The sequence below is a fragment of the Copadichromis virginalis genome, linkage group LG4, assembly GCF_057382275.1.
Source record: "Copadichromis virginalis isolate Kocher_CV1m ecotype Utaka linkage group LG4, C_Virginalis_male_GT1.1, whole genome shotgun sequence".
NCBI classification, from domain to species: Eukaryota; Metazoa; Chordata; class Actinopteri; order Cichliformes; family Cichlidae; genus Copadichromis; species Copadichromis virginalis.
Window position 1 is genome coordinate 19,195,062 of NC_140621.1, and position 16,406 is coordinate 19,211,467.

Sequence of the window (16,406 nt, forward strand, 5' to 3'; positions counted from 1 at the left end):
ATTTGAATTGAACTATTTACTTAAAGGAGAATCTCTGCCAGTAATGGGTTAGTTAAAGCAGTAAGTACCACAACTATAATTGATTGATGATGTTCGTCAAATTGTATTTGGTATGGCATTTTTTTTTATGTCTGACACAATCGTCTGAAAAAACTGCATCCTTCATAAATCTGAAAGGAATTTTATATTGGTGTGCTGCAATTGTTTTTCACTACTACTAATAAATGCTAGTGAGCATTTGAAAATGATTTCAGCAATATACAGATGTCATTCAGGCAGACGTTATTGGTAAGTATAGTCTTATTATTATTATTTTTAATTCTGTAAACTGTTTACTTCTTGAAGTATACCATTCCATGAAAGAAAATTAATTGGCTCATATTTATGAAATAATGTACTTTGCTTCAGTTTTCAACCTAAAACTTTCAATGTAAAATGTCTCAATTTAAATAAACCAATTCATAACTTCTGATGTATTTAACTTTATTTAACTTTTATTTTTTCTGCACTGGATGTTGAACACTGAGGTTTTCACTAAATAAATGTAAATGCAAATAACATTTCTACATTTCATGATACAAACACAAAATGAATACAAACAGTAAGTTAAGAAAGTACTATCATCAAACATTGTCAAGTAGAAAAAGCAATGCTTGTGGGAAAGCAGTCTGTATTTACATGAACGTCTGTACAAGAACTGTATTGTCCCACATTAAAATTATCTCAGAACACATTTGCAGTCTCTCAAGAATATCCTTTTTTTTTTCTAGAAATGAGGCACACTTTGTTTCACCATTCAAAGATCATTTAAAAAAATATGCTAACAACAGAAAAACACAATGTTTAACATTTTTCCAAATGTAAACGCTGTTAAAAAATAGTTTCATACATTATTTACAGTGATTCTTATTCTTTTTTTGCATGTTTTTTTTAAACTCTGACTTTTTGAACATTCTTCTTTTTATTTTTGTTATCCTTTATTTATCCAAGTAAAATGTAATTAGGATTAAAAACTCTTTTTCAAGACATTTTTGTGAGCAAATACAACATCACAATTTTACAAGTAAAGAAACAACATTGGTATTCAGTACAGACAAGTCAACACAAACGTGAATCATATGTAATTACCGATCTGAACTACTGTTAGAACAGTACAAGTTTAACTCCATATATCCATCCCAGTAAGGAGTTATATGCACACAATGCTGCATTAATATGTGTTACAGTTGTCATAATTATAAAGATCAGTGGTACATGCAAAAAAAAGGTATTTGGAACTGAAACAATAACAAACTCAGAAAGAAATAACTCATGTTTCACACTGGCCTTATTAAATTTGTAAAATCAACAAATGGTCTCTGTAACTCTTTATAGGTCAAGGTCATGTGAACTACATTTACTATTACTTATTACTTATTGGAGATTTACACTGAAGACATTAGTCCATCAGTTGGATGTCACAGGCAACTACACCATCAAATGAAAAGCCCAAGTAGAAGTTGACTTTTTCGTTTCCGTGAGGCAGGGAGGCACTATATCGAGGAATGACTCTGATCTTGCTGCCTCCGCTTCCACATCTCACAAACAAGGTTTCATTTTCTGTCCACCCTTCAACCCGTTTGAGAAGTTGCACAACTTGTTTTGTTTTCCATACTTCTCCTCCCAGCCATTTTAGTTTTCTTTCACTTAGAGTGCCTTTAATCTCCTTTCCAATAGCACTTCTGTGAACAATCTTGTTAAGACCTCTTGCCTTTGCCAGAAAGAAGTGTGTCACAATCCTGCTTTTCCTCTGAGACCTTTGTTGGATCTTTTGCTCACAGAGTCTTTGAAGGGCATCAATGGCAGATAAAAGAATTTCAGTGTCATTATGAGTGACTTCATTACTTGTCTCAGGCCAAAACAGAAGGGAGAGAAGGAACAGAGCACTTGCTGATGACATCTGTTTGCCTTTTGTCACAAATCTCCTGCTGAGTTCTTGTAACTTTTGAAGAGACAGAAGCTTTGAGGAACCAGGTAGAATACAGTTGAGAGCTATCTGACAAAAGATGAAGTTTGTGAGTTCTGTTGGATCAAGGTCCTTCCGGGTCAGATTTTCTGGGTACAGGCTAAAGATTTTCTCAAGTTTTTTTCCTGCCCTCTCTGGTTTCTTGTCATAAAGTAGTGAGATGATAGATGTAACATTTCCTCCACCAAGCTTGTAGGCCCTCATCTGTCTTTGGAATGGAGAAAGCTTTTCAACCGGACCAGCCATGTCAATGTCATTGCTTTCTGTTGCTTGATCACTCTCATCTGGTGTAAGACAAAAAAATTCAGCATATACAGCACTCTTCTTTGTCAACCACTTTCTTGGATTGTGCACTTGCTCTGGATCTCTTGCATCAAGCTCTTCATCCTCTTCACTAATGTCAGTTTGAAAATAGCTGAGTTCCTCAGAAATGCACTCAAGTGCTTGGCTCAAGCTCCTCTGTAAGCCTTTCAACTGTTGATGAAACTTCTGCCAGGGTGTTTTGACCTCTGCTGGTATGTAGTCTGTCAGCAGGTACCGCATCAGCTCTGATTTTCCAGTAGCGTTTGAAAAAACATCTACTCCTGACAGGAATTTTAGGAGCCTGCAACCAACATCTACTTCCCCATAGTATGAATTGTTAAAGCCGACAGTATCATATATTGGTGTTTTTTCAGAGGCCCGAAAGGCAGAGATTCCTTTGAGTGCTGTGCTTATGATTTCAGTGCACCTTTCAGGAGATGGTTCTTTTTCTTTAAGGGTATCATACAAGTGATAAAACCACCGCTTATACACTTGTCCCAGTGTGTCAAGGATAAATGTGTCATATGGAAGAAGAGATTTTGCTTCCTCTGCCCATTCAAGAGCCTCTTCAAATCTATTATGAGTGTAAAGCAGCTGAGCAAGCTGTTGTGCTACACATGCATCTTTTCCTAAAGCTATGTAAGCAGCTTTCATAAGATCAACAGCTTTCTGAACACCCCCTTTATCAACATCACAGACATGCTCAATAAGGGGTGAAAAAGTTGTGTCTTTAGGATCTCCTCTGCTCTTCTTGTTGCGTCTAATGAAAAGAGCTCTGATGAACTTTAGAAACTCATCTCTGCCAAACCTGTGATTGATCAGTACCTTATCACTGATGAGATCCATGGCAATATCACTCTGAGGCAAATTAGCAGACAGCTGACTCAGAATTTCTTCTGCCACCAGTGTATGAATAATTCGTATGGATTCAATGTGTGTTGAACTTTGGTTAAGGTGGATAAAAATGAGCCTGGCTTCTTCACTTAGATGATCCACAAAGGCATGGTACTGAGTTCTATCCATATATGTTGCAATGCCGAGAGATGCCTCACAGTGTGACACAGATATGTATGACTCTTTTACGTAGCAATTCAAGAGAGCCACAAATCTGATGAGACGAGTGATGGATGATGAATGATCGGTTTTATCTAGAAGATTTTTTACAAAGTCTTTAATGTAGCTTCGCTCAAACCCTTTAGTCATCAGTACAAATGTGAGGATAAAGTACGGTTCAAACTGCAGTTTGAGTTGCTCCAGCTTTTTTGAGAACTGAGGCTTCTCTTCTACGGACAGTTTGTGAGTGACTGCTACTTTTTGAGATGGTGCTTTTTTGCAAATTCTTTCTGGATCGTTTGACCTGTTGCAGATGAGCAGGATGAAGCACAACACAGAGGAACTTATCTTTTTGGTTGCAATGACATTTTGAAGGTGCACTTGGATGTCATTGATGTAATCTGGATTGTGGTCCTCTAGCAGGAGCAGCACTGGGAGACAGTTATTTTTGTCATTTTCATCATGTTCCCTCAGTTTCACTGCATGTTCATGCACAGTTGTGAGTTCCTTACCCTGCTTAACAACGGCACATCGCACTTTATTTTTCCACCTCCAGAGGATCTGCCGTGCAACTGTACTTCCACCACTACCTGGATGATGGTATATGTTCACACTCTCTATGGGGCGTTTGGCTTTGGGACGATGTACTATAATTTCTAGAATGTTATTTGCTTCTTTGTAGGCATCCCTCTCTATAATCATCTCACACTTGTGTTTATCAGCAAGCCAGAAGTTGATCCAGTTGATCTTTCCACCTCGATAGAAGTAGCTCTCAGTTTGTTGGATTTCCTCCTCACTCATGATCTCTAGTTTTGTATCATTGCACTGATCAACACTGATGATTTCCAAAGAATCTAGCTTAGCCTCGTCATCAGACTTTAGGAAGCATACGCCTCCATTTGGGACTGGTAATGTCCTTTTGGATTGATTTTTCAATAGTTGAATGCTTTGAACTGTGGCATCCACGTGACTCAGTGGCATTCCAACAATGCTGATTTCTTTGAGATCAGAAATGGGGGAGGACACCTGGGCAAGACTTGACCACTTCTTGTAGTTTTCCTTTGACTCTGATATGACTGCCAAAAATTCATGTCCGCTCATTTCTGAGTAGAATTCATGGAAAGTCTCAACAAGTGGCTGTTCAACATCGGACATGAGCAGGAAAAGGACAACAAATGAACGTCTGGGAAGGATTTCATTACAGATGAGTGACACTACTTTTTTCATTTTCTTTTTTCTGTCTTTGAGCCAGGTTTTCTCATCACAGGGTTGTTCTCCATCTGGGAAGTTGTTTCTTCCATTGCAGAAAATCCAACTTATTCTCTCGAAAAGTTGTAAAGACTTTTTGATGTCATCAGTTGCTAATCTCTTGTCTTTTGCATAGTCATCAAAAAAGTGAAAGATTACTTTTTTCTGTTTCTTGTATGTTCCACAAAGACCAGATGTCTTTGAATCTGGGTCAAAGTCAAACACACAGAATAAATTCATGTGAACTAAGAAGCTTATGTTGTCAAGATGTGCTGGTTGGAATTTGTTTGTTACAACAATGTAAAACAGAGAGTTGTCCATGTGTTTTTTCCCACATGTTAGGAGGATAGCAAGTTTCCTCTTTTGATCCTCTTCAAACTCCAGAGGAGTTTCATTGCTTATAGATTCTGCCTCCTCTCTTTCTTGGTCTTTTTCTCTCAGTCCTTGAATGAAAAGAACAAGTTCATCTTTAGGTACACGTGGTGTTTTTGCTCCAACTCTGTAATAGGGAATTTTCTCTTCACACTTTTCTGTGTTGTCTTTTTCAGAGAATTTAGGAACACCAACACAGTAAAGCTTATCTTTTACAATGCTTGCTTTTGGGACAATATCATATTCAATGACCCATGTGTTCCCACTACTTTCCTTGTCAAGCACCTCAATGAATCGCGGGTGCCTTATGCATTTTCTGGCATCAACTTTGTGTTGTGGCTCTTCAAAGCATTTTTCAATGTAATTTAATGCTTCTATAAAGTCTTCTTGGTAGTTTACAGGTATCCCGATGATTTCTCCATGCTTGTGAGTTCCTTTGACTTTATCCATGATGCCAAAGTGAATTGTCCCATTTGCTCTCATATTCATGCATGCACATGCAAATCTTAACACTTCACTGGCTACTTTTACTTGTAACCTCTTTGAGTCTAGTTTGTATGCAATCTCAAGTGACTTATATTCATGACATGGAACCATCATGTTTTCAGTCCCTGTCTCAGGAGGAAGCACATGATGTTTCACGTACCTGAAGTCCTTTTCATCCTGGTCAAATTTACGATAGTCACAGAAAATCACTTCTGTAGTGGATATGTTGTCATTGCTCTCTGTAGGAATATTTTTATCCTCTGCTCCATCACATAGCTCTTGTGATGAAATCTTTGGTTCTTGTCCTACATCTGTATCAGCTTCTTTTTTGCCATCTCTACTCTTACGAGGCAAATCACTTTTATTTTTTATTTTCTGCTCTTCCGGTATTAAAAGCTCATCTCGTTTCTTCAGCAGGTGTTTAATTTGGCCACTTTTCATTCCAATTGTTTCGTTGAGGAAATCCCGGTCTACACTTTCGAGTACTGGTCCCGTCACTTCCGCCTCCAACATTTTTACTCTGTACATTTCTTTTATTCCAATGGATTTCAGCCAGGAACTAACATGAGATTCTGTCCAGCTGTTATACGGCAGCTTACACCACTCTGAAACAAAATTTTGAAATCAATTAAGTTATTTACATTAAGTTACTTACTGCCACTTACACCCAACAATTTGAAATAACCTTGTAGTATACTTAGTATACTATACTTGTCTCGGTGGAGTTTAGTAAACTCAGCCGTCTGCTCTTTGCTCCCTCAAATATAACAGGAAACTGGAGTAAATTCTACCATCTCACACTTCTGTTTAATCAGTTCTTTGTTTGACATTTATTCAGCTCTGTGAAAACTATAACTTCAATCTCAGCCAACCTGATTTACTTAGGAACAAATAAAACACTGAAAAAAGCCAAACAATAACATTTTTAAGTTATCTAAGTGACTAATGCTGGGCATACACTGTGCGATTTTTTTCAGTCGCGTTATTCAGCTTCTGCACAAACTGTATGATTGACTCGGAGGGGTTAGAAGTTTGTAGGTCACGATGCAGGTCTCACACTATACGGCCCGATGCTCTGACCTGAGTGCTCACACTGTGCGTACACAAAATGAAGGTTATAACAGAAATACTGTCGCTCGCTCTCCCTCTCTGTCTTTCACTCACACAGACACACCACCACCATCAGCTTTGCTAAATTGCTAATGAAAAACATTGATCAGGCAGCTGTGATTGAGCAGCAGTGTAGATCCAACAATTTTCACGGTTGTTGTGGTCGTGATAATTTTGTGAGGTCACATCGAAAAGGCTTGGATGAGCTTGCCATAGTTCTACAAGTGCCTTCCATCGCTTGTGTCCAGATCACACGCTGCACTGCCGTGCTACTCCGTCTTTTTCACCGACATTTATGTGTTTGCGCGTGCGCAGTGTGAGAAGCTGCGGTGACACCCTCACGACGGTCATGAGGATTTCACACAGGTTTGAAATCCTCCCGACCAAGCGATTGATGATCGGGAGCTGGTCGTGAGGTGTTAATCGCTTGTCGTTACCCCACGTATACTACACGATGCTCGACGCACGATGAAGGCCAGAATCGGGCCAATCACCAAAACGGTCGCACGACTGAAAAATCAGCTCAAAATGGGCCAAAAAACGCACAGTGTAAGCCCAGCTTTATTTAACATGTTTAACCTGAGTAGCGAAACACCATGGGGGGGTTGAAAACGATGTGCTGGGAGTTCGCTGTTCTAGCCGGCTCTTGTGAGCCTTGAACCCCTGGCTAGCTTTTGAGCTGGTGGGTAACTGACATCTCCAAAAACGTCAGAGCACTTGTGATGCCAGCAGTTATTTGAAGTTTACACAGCCACATTCTCGCCTGAAAATATCTTAAAAATTTATTTTGTGACACAGAAAGAGTAATAATCAAACTAAGTAGCTGCCGCCATTGCTTGTATGTTGTCTTTGCAGATGTTTGTAAAGAGCTCAAGATGTGTTAGCAGTTGTCCTTATCTTGGACACAGTTTGCACTTTACTCTTATTTTGATTACACAAAGAACAAGAACACAAAGGTAATGTTCATATTGCCACTCCTCAAAAGTTGTAGACCGCTCAAAAATTTTCCTCAACTAATTAACACACACACAAAAAAAACCCTGCACTGAAGTGATCTTGTAGTTAGGCCCATAACAACACAGTAGAAATGTTACCAGGGTAACCCGATTGTCTGAAAAAAATAAGTTTACGATAATTGTGAAGTATCTCATTTATGCTTAGAGATATGTAATTTTTCGATATATTGATAGAATGTCTCATCCTTATTTAGGTCTGCTGAGGGTCTAGGTGCACTCTACACATTCTTAAGGTGTCATATTTTCACACACACCCACAAACATACACACACCCACACGTACACACAGACAGATATCCTCTATTCACACAAATGCCTATTCTAACATGTCACATGTTAATGAAACTATGCATATTCATGTAACAAGAATAAAAGGAGTTCTACGGGAAAGCCGGCCGAGAGTCTGACAGAGTTCAAGTAAAGGAATGGCACTTGACCTCGGTCGGCCTCCCTCACGTGCGAAAATATATAAAGAGCTCTGTCTTGCATCTTGTTTTGCTGCTGTAGGTTGTCTCATATTGTTCCAGCAAGGTTTTTACTTGGATAAACCTAACATCAGTGATTTTCTTGTAACCCTCAAACATAGGGGGACACTGCGAGTGAACAGTCTCTGGGTCTCACTGACAGAGAGCTAGAAGATATTTGGGTTAAATTCGCATCATATGGCTGAGATGGCATCTCACATCCAGCAGCTGGGAGGACAGCCAGTGCTGAAAATCCCACTTCCTCAGTACTGCCTGAGGGGTGAGAGAGGCTATTGGCTCTGTCAGCTGCAAGCAAGCTCTTAATAATTCAGTTTTTCTTCCCTTGCAAAATTGAATGAGGTGCTGGTGAAATTTCTCCATGCTATTGTGACACAAAAGCTAAAGAACAGTCTTTTTCAACACCCAAATAGTCCATATTCTAAATGGGAGATGTCACTCTGCTGGTAAGACTGATCTTGAAACCCAAGTCACATGTGTAATTGCACCTGGGTGTTTTTCTCTGCTTTTGCTCTACTTGAAGTGACTACATCTGCCCGTGAGAGGTTCAGTGCACAACTTTAACTTTCAAGGCAAATGCTCTCAGTCTACAGGTTGCTTCACACACTTCAGTTTTACTGCTGCTCAGCAAGAAGTTTGCAGACAAGCCGACAGCTTTGATGTAAAACATGAATGACTACGACAACTTGCTAGTAATTAAAGCAACTGAGAGGAGGTGTAGCATCACCTCTTTGCGACCAATTTAGCCTAGTGACTACCAGCATTCTGATGCAAATGCCTGTACGGATCGCACAAATCTACCAGGTCCACTGGAGCACATTTAAGAAGCAGTGCTCTGCTCTGCATTGCCTACCCTGAAAATGTGAAATTGTGCGTTTGACACTGTTTTGTTCCATCTTTTGCACAGTAGGAATGTTTCAAAAGTCAAATGTTTATGTGGAGATTATTAGACTGATTCCTGTTTGTCTGCTTTAAGCCTAACAATCTGATAACCAAAATGACATCACCTAAATTTAAGCATATTCAACACAGAAACTATAATATAATTTGGTCTGCATGGGTCTTGAAGCAGCTTCCATAACAAAACAGACCCGGAGCTATTTTAGGCTTCTGGGATGCTGGTGGAATTGCAAGAATCATCTTCCTTTTAGCGAGATCAGCTCCTGTGGCCACGGCAGAGCTAAAATGCAATGCAGCCACCCCCCCACCCCCATTTATTCCAGCCCAGAAGAGTTAAACTAGTTTAATTAAGGCCTTGTTTCCAGTGGTGTCTTTGTATAGTAAAATAGCCCTTTTATCCATGATTGATTTATAATTAATAAACAATTTTATACATTACTGGTTTTCAGTTAAAAGATAAAATTTGAGATGCAATTTAAATGGGCAGTAAAGCATTTTTCATCCTGATTCATGGCTATTATACAGTAAAATGGTTTCTCGTATTTCTTAGGGAAGATATCACAACAATAAAAATATAATATTAACATTATAACCTTTAAACAAAAGCCATTGCTTGGAATATAAAGGAGAGAGCATTTAACCATTAGCATTTAAGTATTAATATTATAGGCTTTGACAACCTTTTAATGGTCAAGATTCAAGAAGCTTATTGTCATGTACCTCATGGTTATGCAAAGCAATGAAAATTTTTACTTTGCAGGTTCCCTTCACACAATTAAATAACAACTAACTAAACTAAAGAGTAAACTTAACTCTGAGCATAGAATATAGCATAGAAAATAATAGATAAATACATTTACTGTATTTTTCAGGCCATTAGGCGCACCAGATTATAAGGCGCATTACACGAAACAAAACAGTCAAACTTTACTCAACTCATTCTTCTTGCTTCCTCCACTTCCCTACCATTGATTCATTACTGTTGAATTCTTTCGCAGCCGCTCTATTCCCATGTTGTTGCAGTATATTAATGACTAACCTTGTATTGTGGATGGATTATCTCAATTGTTCTCCTGACTGAAGTTTGGTCCGTTTACAACATCCTGCCATGTGATTACATTTGTTCCTAACCATCGATCATGTAGCACATCATTATATACCAGCTGGTCCGACTTCAGTAACCCTACAAACGTCAGTGCTGTTTAGTTTTCTGTCTTCATTTATGTTGGAAGTGATAGCAGAGCTGTACGTTTTAATTTTTTCAGAAATCTCTCAGAACATGGCATATCATGTTTAGGTGGAAACTAGTGAGCAAACGCCCTGCTAACTTCTAACTCTGTTAAATTTAATAAATTCTGTTTTCATGGATGCCTGGATGTTGAACTTTATTGTTACACCTGGTAAAGCAGCAACGCTGATCAATTTATTATAGATGAAAGAATTTAGACAGTTTTTAACTCTCAGTGATGCCACAGAGTTCGTTTGACTTTGGCACCTGAAGCAGATGGAGTTTTGGACCCAGATTACTCCGCGAGGCTCCTGACTACAGCAGCCATAATGCTCCGACAATCCATCAAGCGGTGCAGCTTCATAGCTCACCAAACTAAAACTAAAACATTTTTGACAGATTTTTGAGCGCCATGTACCACATAAAATTGATTCAAGGTCGGTAAGCACAACCAGAATTCATACACTGATGATTTTTGAGAAAATTCATTAAGTGCGCCTTATAGTCCGAAAAATACGGTATGTTAATATAAATTTTAATCCAAATATTACAGTGATCTAGTTATATCAGTACATTATTACCAAGAAATTTACTACTTATCAATGTTTTATCAAATTAGTAGCAAGCAGTAAACTAATTTGAATTAAATTAGAATATTTATTACATTAAAAAATTTCCCAAATATGAAATGAACAAAGTATTTCTTTTTATTCTCTGGTTACAGATTGAAACATAATTGTATAAAGGAACTGTACTTTTCTACCTATATTAGGCCTTTATTTCTAAACTGGTCTTTTGATATACAGCATTTAATACTTACCCATGTCTGAGCAGCTACTTTCCATTTTTTATTGTTTCTATAAATAGAAAAAACATTACATTTAATATTTACTATGTTGTATTTTCTAATAAATTGACTTGCACAGGTGCAGTAGAAGATCATACTTACCACATCGACAAGACTATAGAGCACCAGTTTAGTTGATCATCCCTCTTTCAGTATTTCTGTTGGTGACAAAATCAGGATGCTCTCAAATTTTAAAATGAAATGTTTGAAAATTACATGTATCCAAAATTCACTGTTGATATACACAGATCAGGCATATTGGGTCAGGGTAATGAGTGGCCAAGGCTTACCAATACATATGGGCAGTGAGGGTTGGCCCATTTGGTAAAAAGAATAGATAAACTTAGCCACAGACCTGTCAGGGTGCCCATACTGACTCCTGTTCACCACAGAGAAAGTGCCAACAATGTGCACGTAAGCATCAGAACTAACCATGGATCAATGGAAAAAGATGACTTTGTCTAATCTTTTTTTCTTCTTCTGTTTTTCATGTGTGGACATACTGCAAATAAATTTCCCATTGGGGACAATAAAGTTAAAGTTACCACTGACCATAAATCACAAAACAGGTATGGTTCGAGGAGCACAGCAATGAGTTTGTTGTGTTGACTTGGCCTCCAAAATCCACACAGAGCATCTGTGGGATATACTGAACAAACAAGTCCGATCCATAAAGCCCCAACCTTCAAACTTGCATCTTGGTCCCATCTAGGTCAGGGGTGTTTTGGCAGCAAAAGGGGGACCAACAAAATACAGTGGTTGTAATGATATGCCTGATCGGTGTATGTCTTCAGTTCTATTGACCATAAATGAAACTGTATGCTAGGTTATGTATTTGTCGTAAGGTTTTTCAGACAAGCATAAAGGATGAAAGTATAAATTGTTCTGAAAATAGCACATGGTGTCAGTTACTTTATTGAAATAAATTCATTCCCTTCATATGAATACAATTGTTGTTTCTTTCGTACACATGGGCTTGTATCCAATGCAATGTTTTGCAAATAAGTACTTAGATGAGGTAATTAATTTGAACATAATTTGAACAAAACAATTTAAACAGTGCTAAAAGAATAAATGATATCTGTGGTCTGAATTTCTGTGACCCGCCAGCTCCATAGCAGACAGCGAGGTCGAGGATTATTAGAGCCGGCGAGAACAGTGGACTCCCGGCACATCGTTTTCAACCCCCCCGCGGTCTTTTCGCTACTCAGGTTAAACAAACCCCAAACCCCAGTAGCTGTTTATTGTATTGAGTGTCCACTAAAATAAAAATAAAAGCGTTCTAACATCTCACCTGCTTGTTTTTATTAAGGTATGTACACGTATGTACACGTACACTATTTTTATTAATAGAGATTTCACTACTGAGGTTAAACATGATATATAAGTCACTTAGATCACTTCTAAATGTTAATGTTTGGTTTATTTCAGTGTTTTATTTGTTCCTGAGTAAACCGGTTTGGCTGTGATTAAAGTTAAGCTTCATAACATATTACTCACAGTTAAATTAAGAGGGGACGGCAGTAAAAACTCCGGACCTGTGACATCATCAAGTCCGTACTCGCGTTCTCGGCAAGTCCGTACTCCCATGCGTTCTCAGCGAGTACGTACTCGCGTACTTGAGAATTGAGAAAGGGCCCAAGTCCACACAAGTCACCACCGATGCATACTCGATAAAAGGGGCGGAGTGAGAACACATCCGGGACTTTTTCGTGTTCTCAGCTTGATGTGTACTTGGTCTCCGACTGATGACGTATCACGAGTACACGAGAACGCAAGTACGCACAAGTACGCATATCGAGAAAGGCTAGAAACACTGACATGGGACACAGACCTTCAAAGTAAAACAGGAAACACACTGACTGAACTCAAGACATGTAAATTTAACAGACTGGGGAGACAGAACATGGGACAGAAAGGCACAATAGAAACAACATGGAACATAGGGAAACCATCACACAAAACCTAAGAACTCACTTGACAACCATAGCTGAAACCTGACAATAATCAAAACAGTACAACCAAGGGCTTAGAACATAAACTATAATATAAAATACAAGAACTCAAAATGCTGGGTCACAAAGATCCAGAACCATCCCAGGAACAGATGCTCTAATCTAACTAAATTATAAGCTTTATTTTTTTTGTGATTTGCAATGTTAAACTACAACTTTGTTTTGTTTTTAACTTATTACATTTCCAGAAATAAACACTCTTAGTCTTAAAATGTAATGACCTTTCTTGTTTGACGGGTATACTAGGGCTGGGTATTGTCCCTTATTTCAATTCTAATTCTAATTCAGTCCTGATTCAAGTCAATCTCCGATTCGATTCAATTCTGTTTTACTCAGACTGACAGAAATATTATAATTCTGATCATTTATCGGTACATATTGTTGAGGATAATAGATTGCTTAATATACAGTTAAGGAGTTAAGGAGACTATAGAGTGTGTGATTGCTTGCAATATTATAATATGGCGGTTGCTAGGGGGTAGCATATAAATAGAAAATATTCCTGGAATGTGAACAAGGAACTGGGGTGCAGGGCAGGGGAACAGTTAACATCCACCCCCAAGACAGGAAGCAAGAGTTACTGAGGGTGAGGGACAGACAAATGGCAAACGGACAGTACCTTAAACAAGTTGGGGGTTAGGGTGTCAGCACCCCTGGTCACTTTACTAGTAGTTTTCCATTGTCGTGGGTGTTTACTCTAGGAGGAGGAGACCAAAGACTAACTGTAACTGCTGTGCGGAATTCTTCAGATCTGCCTTTAGGATGCAGTCTGCTGATCTCCAGATGCATCTGTAAGGAAAATGGATAATAAAAGAATTGCGTGAAACTTGGAAACACCTCTGCGTGATCTCTACCAAGATAAAAGGATCGGACAGACCAGGTGTTGTGCCAAAAAGTGACTGTCTGCCAGAAAGTGATTGCCGTCCTCGGGAGCGCGCACTGTTGCTTAAAACTGCAACGCCCGGATTATTTGCATTGACAGCTACTTCCGTGCGCAACTGATATAACGTGGAAGAAAACCCCAAACACATTTATGCCTTTGTTGTTAGGCAAAGGTATGCATTTATTGAACTTTAATGATATGTTAGTCATTCGTGACTGCGCTACACACTGAAAGTAAACTTCTGACAAGCGTCATAATTCGGTTACACGAATCATTAAAGTTCCATAAAAAACAACCCCAAAAAACAAACAAACAAAAAACAAAACAAAAAAAAAAAGAAACAAAACAGCGGCGTATACATCAGTACACTACGTGATAAGCAAGCGGATAATGGAGAAAACTGAGATTTAAGATGGGAAACTGTTCTTGAAGTACACGGCGGTTGTTGAAATTGCTTTGTGAGCTTTAACCTGAGATTCTGGTGTTTCGTACGGAAGCGTAGAGCTGCCACCCAGGCAAAAGAAAAATACAAGTACGAACGTGATAATTATGTATATTGTAATAACGTGATATTATGTTGTTCAAACGTGAAAAGTATATTGTACAAACATGATAGTATATTGTACAAACAGGAAAAGTATCTTGTTAGAACAATAAACCTTTCACGTTATAACGTGATACACTTGTATTTTTCTTTTGCCTGGGTGGCAGCTCTACGCTTCCGTAGTTTCTGGCAAAATACATTTATATTTAAAAATTCAGGATTCAGGATTTAATTAATCAAGATCCCATTATTAAAACTAAATCGATTTGAATCAGGAAATTGATCTTTTAAACCCACCCCTAGTAAAGTACTTACCTAATCTGATCAGTAGACTTTTACACCCTTCCTGGAAATGGGGATTTGTGGGTTTGTGCTGCACAAAGAACTGCTTTAGTGATCCTGGGCGTGTCTTTTCTGACTGGGACTAGGCACTACTGAAAATGAAAGTGTAGTAATAGAAACTGTAACTGTCCCTGAGACAGTTAAAATAAAGTTGGTTATTACATGTTTCTGTGATAGATTCATGCTTAATTTAGTTCATTTATTTATAAGATAAGATGATAAAAGTTTAACATTAATTAAAAAACATGTCTAAAATATGTGATTACAAAATATGGGTTTGTTAAATATGTAAAGTGCTGTAAAGTTTGTATGAGGTAAAGTTTGTAATTGTCACATGACCAGTGTCAAGGTTCGAGTTTTTGAGGAGGAGACAAACGACTGCATGGTCCTCAGTAGATGTCAAAATAGTGGTTTTTATTATACACATATATATGTGGGGAAGATGAGCATCACAAACCTTTCAGAGCTGATCTCCCCCGAACAAGCATGTCACAAGGCTTTTATTGCAATGATGACGTCAAGTCACATGATAAGTATCAGTCAGTTCTCAGAACTCAGGAAGTTCCCCTTATATGGCCTCCAGATGTTTCCACTCAGTCCAGCACTTAGAGAAAACCAGTGTGTGTGGTGTGTATATCTATTCGTGTCTATTGTGAGTGTGTGTATGTCAAACAGGGAGCATGTCCTGAGACGCCCTCACAGTTCTCCATAAGTGTGTGCGTGTCCTACATGACTCTCTTTGTGCATGTTGGTGTAGACTAGGGCTGCCACAAACGATTATTTTGATAGTCGACTAGTCACCGATTATTTTTGCGATTAGTCGACTAATCAGATCATCATCCATTGGACGTAAAACTACAGCTTATTGCACCAGCAGCATCTGCTCTCATATAACTATCATTAGCTTACAGCTTTAAGTGTTTAAGGTCTGTGCTAACTAAAAATAAAGACAAGATGATAGTTTATTACATTTTAATGAAGTTTGCAGATTGTTTCGGTGAAGTTTAATAAACTCTTGCTATCTAAAATATAACAGGACATCTCACACTTCTGATAATCAGCTGTCTGCTTGACGTTTATTCAGCTGTGTAAAAACTATAACTTTAATCTCAGCCAAACCGATTTACTCAGGAACAAATAAAATACTAAAAAAAACCAAACAATAACCTTTTTAAGTTATCTAGTGACTCATATATCATGTTTAACCTGAGTAGCGAAAGACGGCGGTGGGTTTGAAAACGATTTGCCGGGAGTCTGGTGCTCTCACGGGCTCTAGCTAGCCTTGCCCCCGGCTCGCTATCGAGCTAGTGGGTAACAGACGTCTCCGAAAACGTCGGAGCGCTTTTGAAAATATGCGGTGTCTTGATAAACTGAGCAGATATTTGAGGTTTACACAGCTACATTCCCGCCTGAAAATATGTTAAACGTTTATTTTGTGACCCAGAAAGAATAATAAGAGTAATATTAAAACTAAGTAGCTGCCGCCATTGTTGGAAACTGAGCTGGGCCGCACTATGAATTATGGGACACAGCTGCTTCTTCTTCTTCGGGGTTTAACGGCAGCTGGCATCCT

General features: G+C 38.5%; 1 protein-coding gene across 2 annotated transcripts; it reads right to left on the reverse strand.

Moving 5' to 3' along the window:
• Window positions 1-478: 478 nt before the first annotated feature.
• Window positions 479-14,848, reverse strand: LOC146711243 (sterile alpha motif domain-containing protein 9-like). Of its 2 annotated transcripts, XM_085454005.1 has the most exons (5): window positions 14,807-14,848; window positions 13,684-13,853; window positions 11,152-11,207; window positions 11,023-11,059; window positions 479-6,072 (listed from the first exon to the last, which is right to left on the reverse strand). In XM_085454005.1, exons 4-5 carry the CDS (start codon window positions 11,045-11,047, stop codon window positions 1,439-1,441), a joined length of 4,659 nt encoding a protein of 1,552 aa, XP_085310131.1. In that variant the 5' UTR covers window positions 11,048-11,059; window positions 11,152-11,207; window positions 13,684-13,853; window positions 14,807-14,848; the 3' UTR covers window positions 479-1,438. The 2 variants fall into 2 exon arrangements, with proteins under 2 accessions (XP_085310131.1, XP_085310132.1); XM_085454006.1 differs by lacking the exons at window positions 11,152-11,207; window positions 13,684-13,853; window positions 14,807-14,848 and having other exon boundaries at window positions 11,023-11,101.
• Window positions 14,849-16,406: the final 1,558 nt, after the last annotated feature.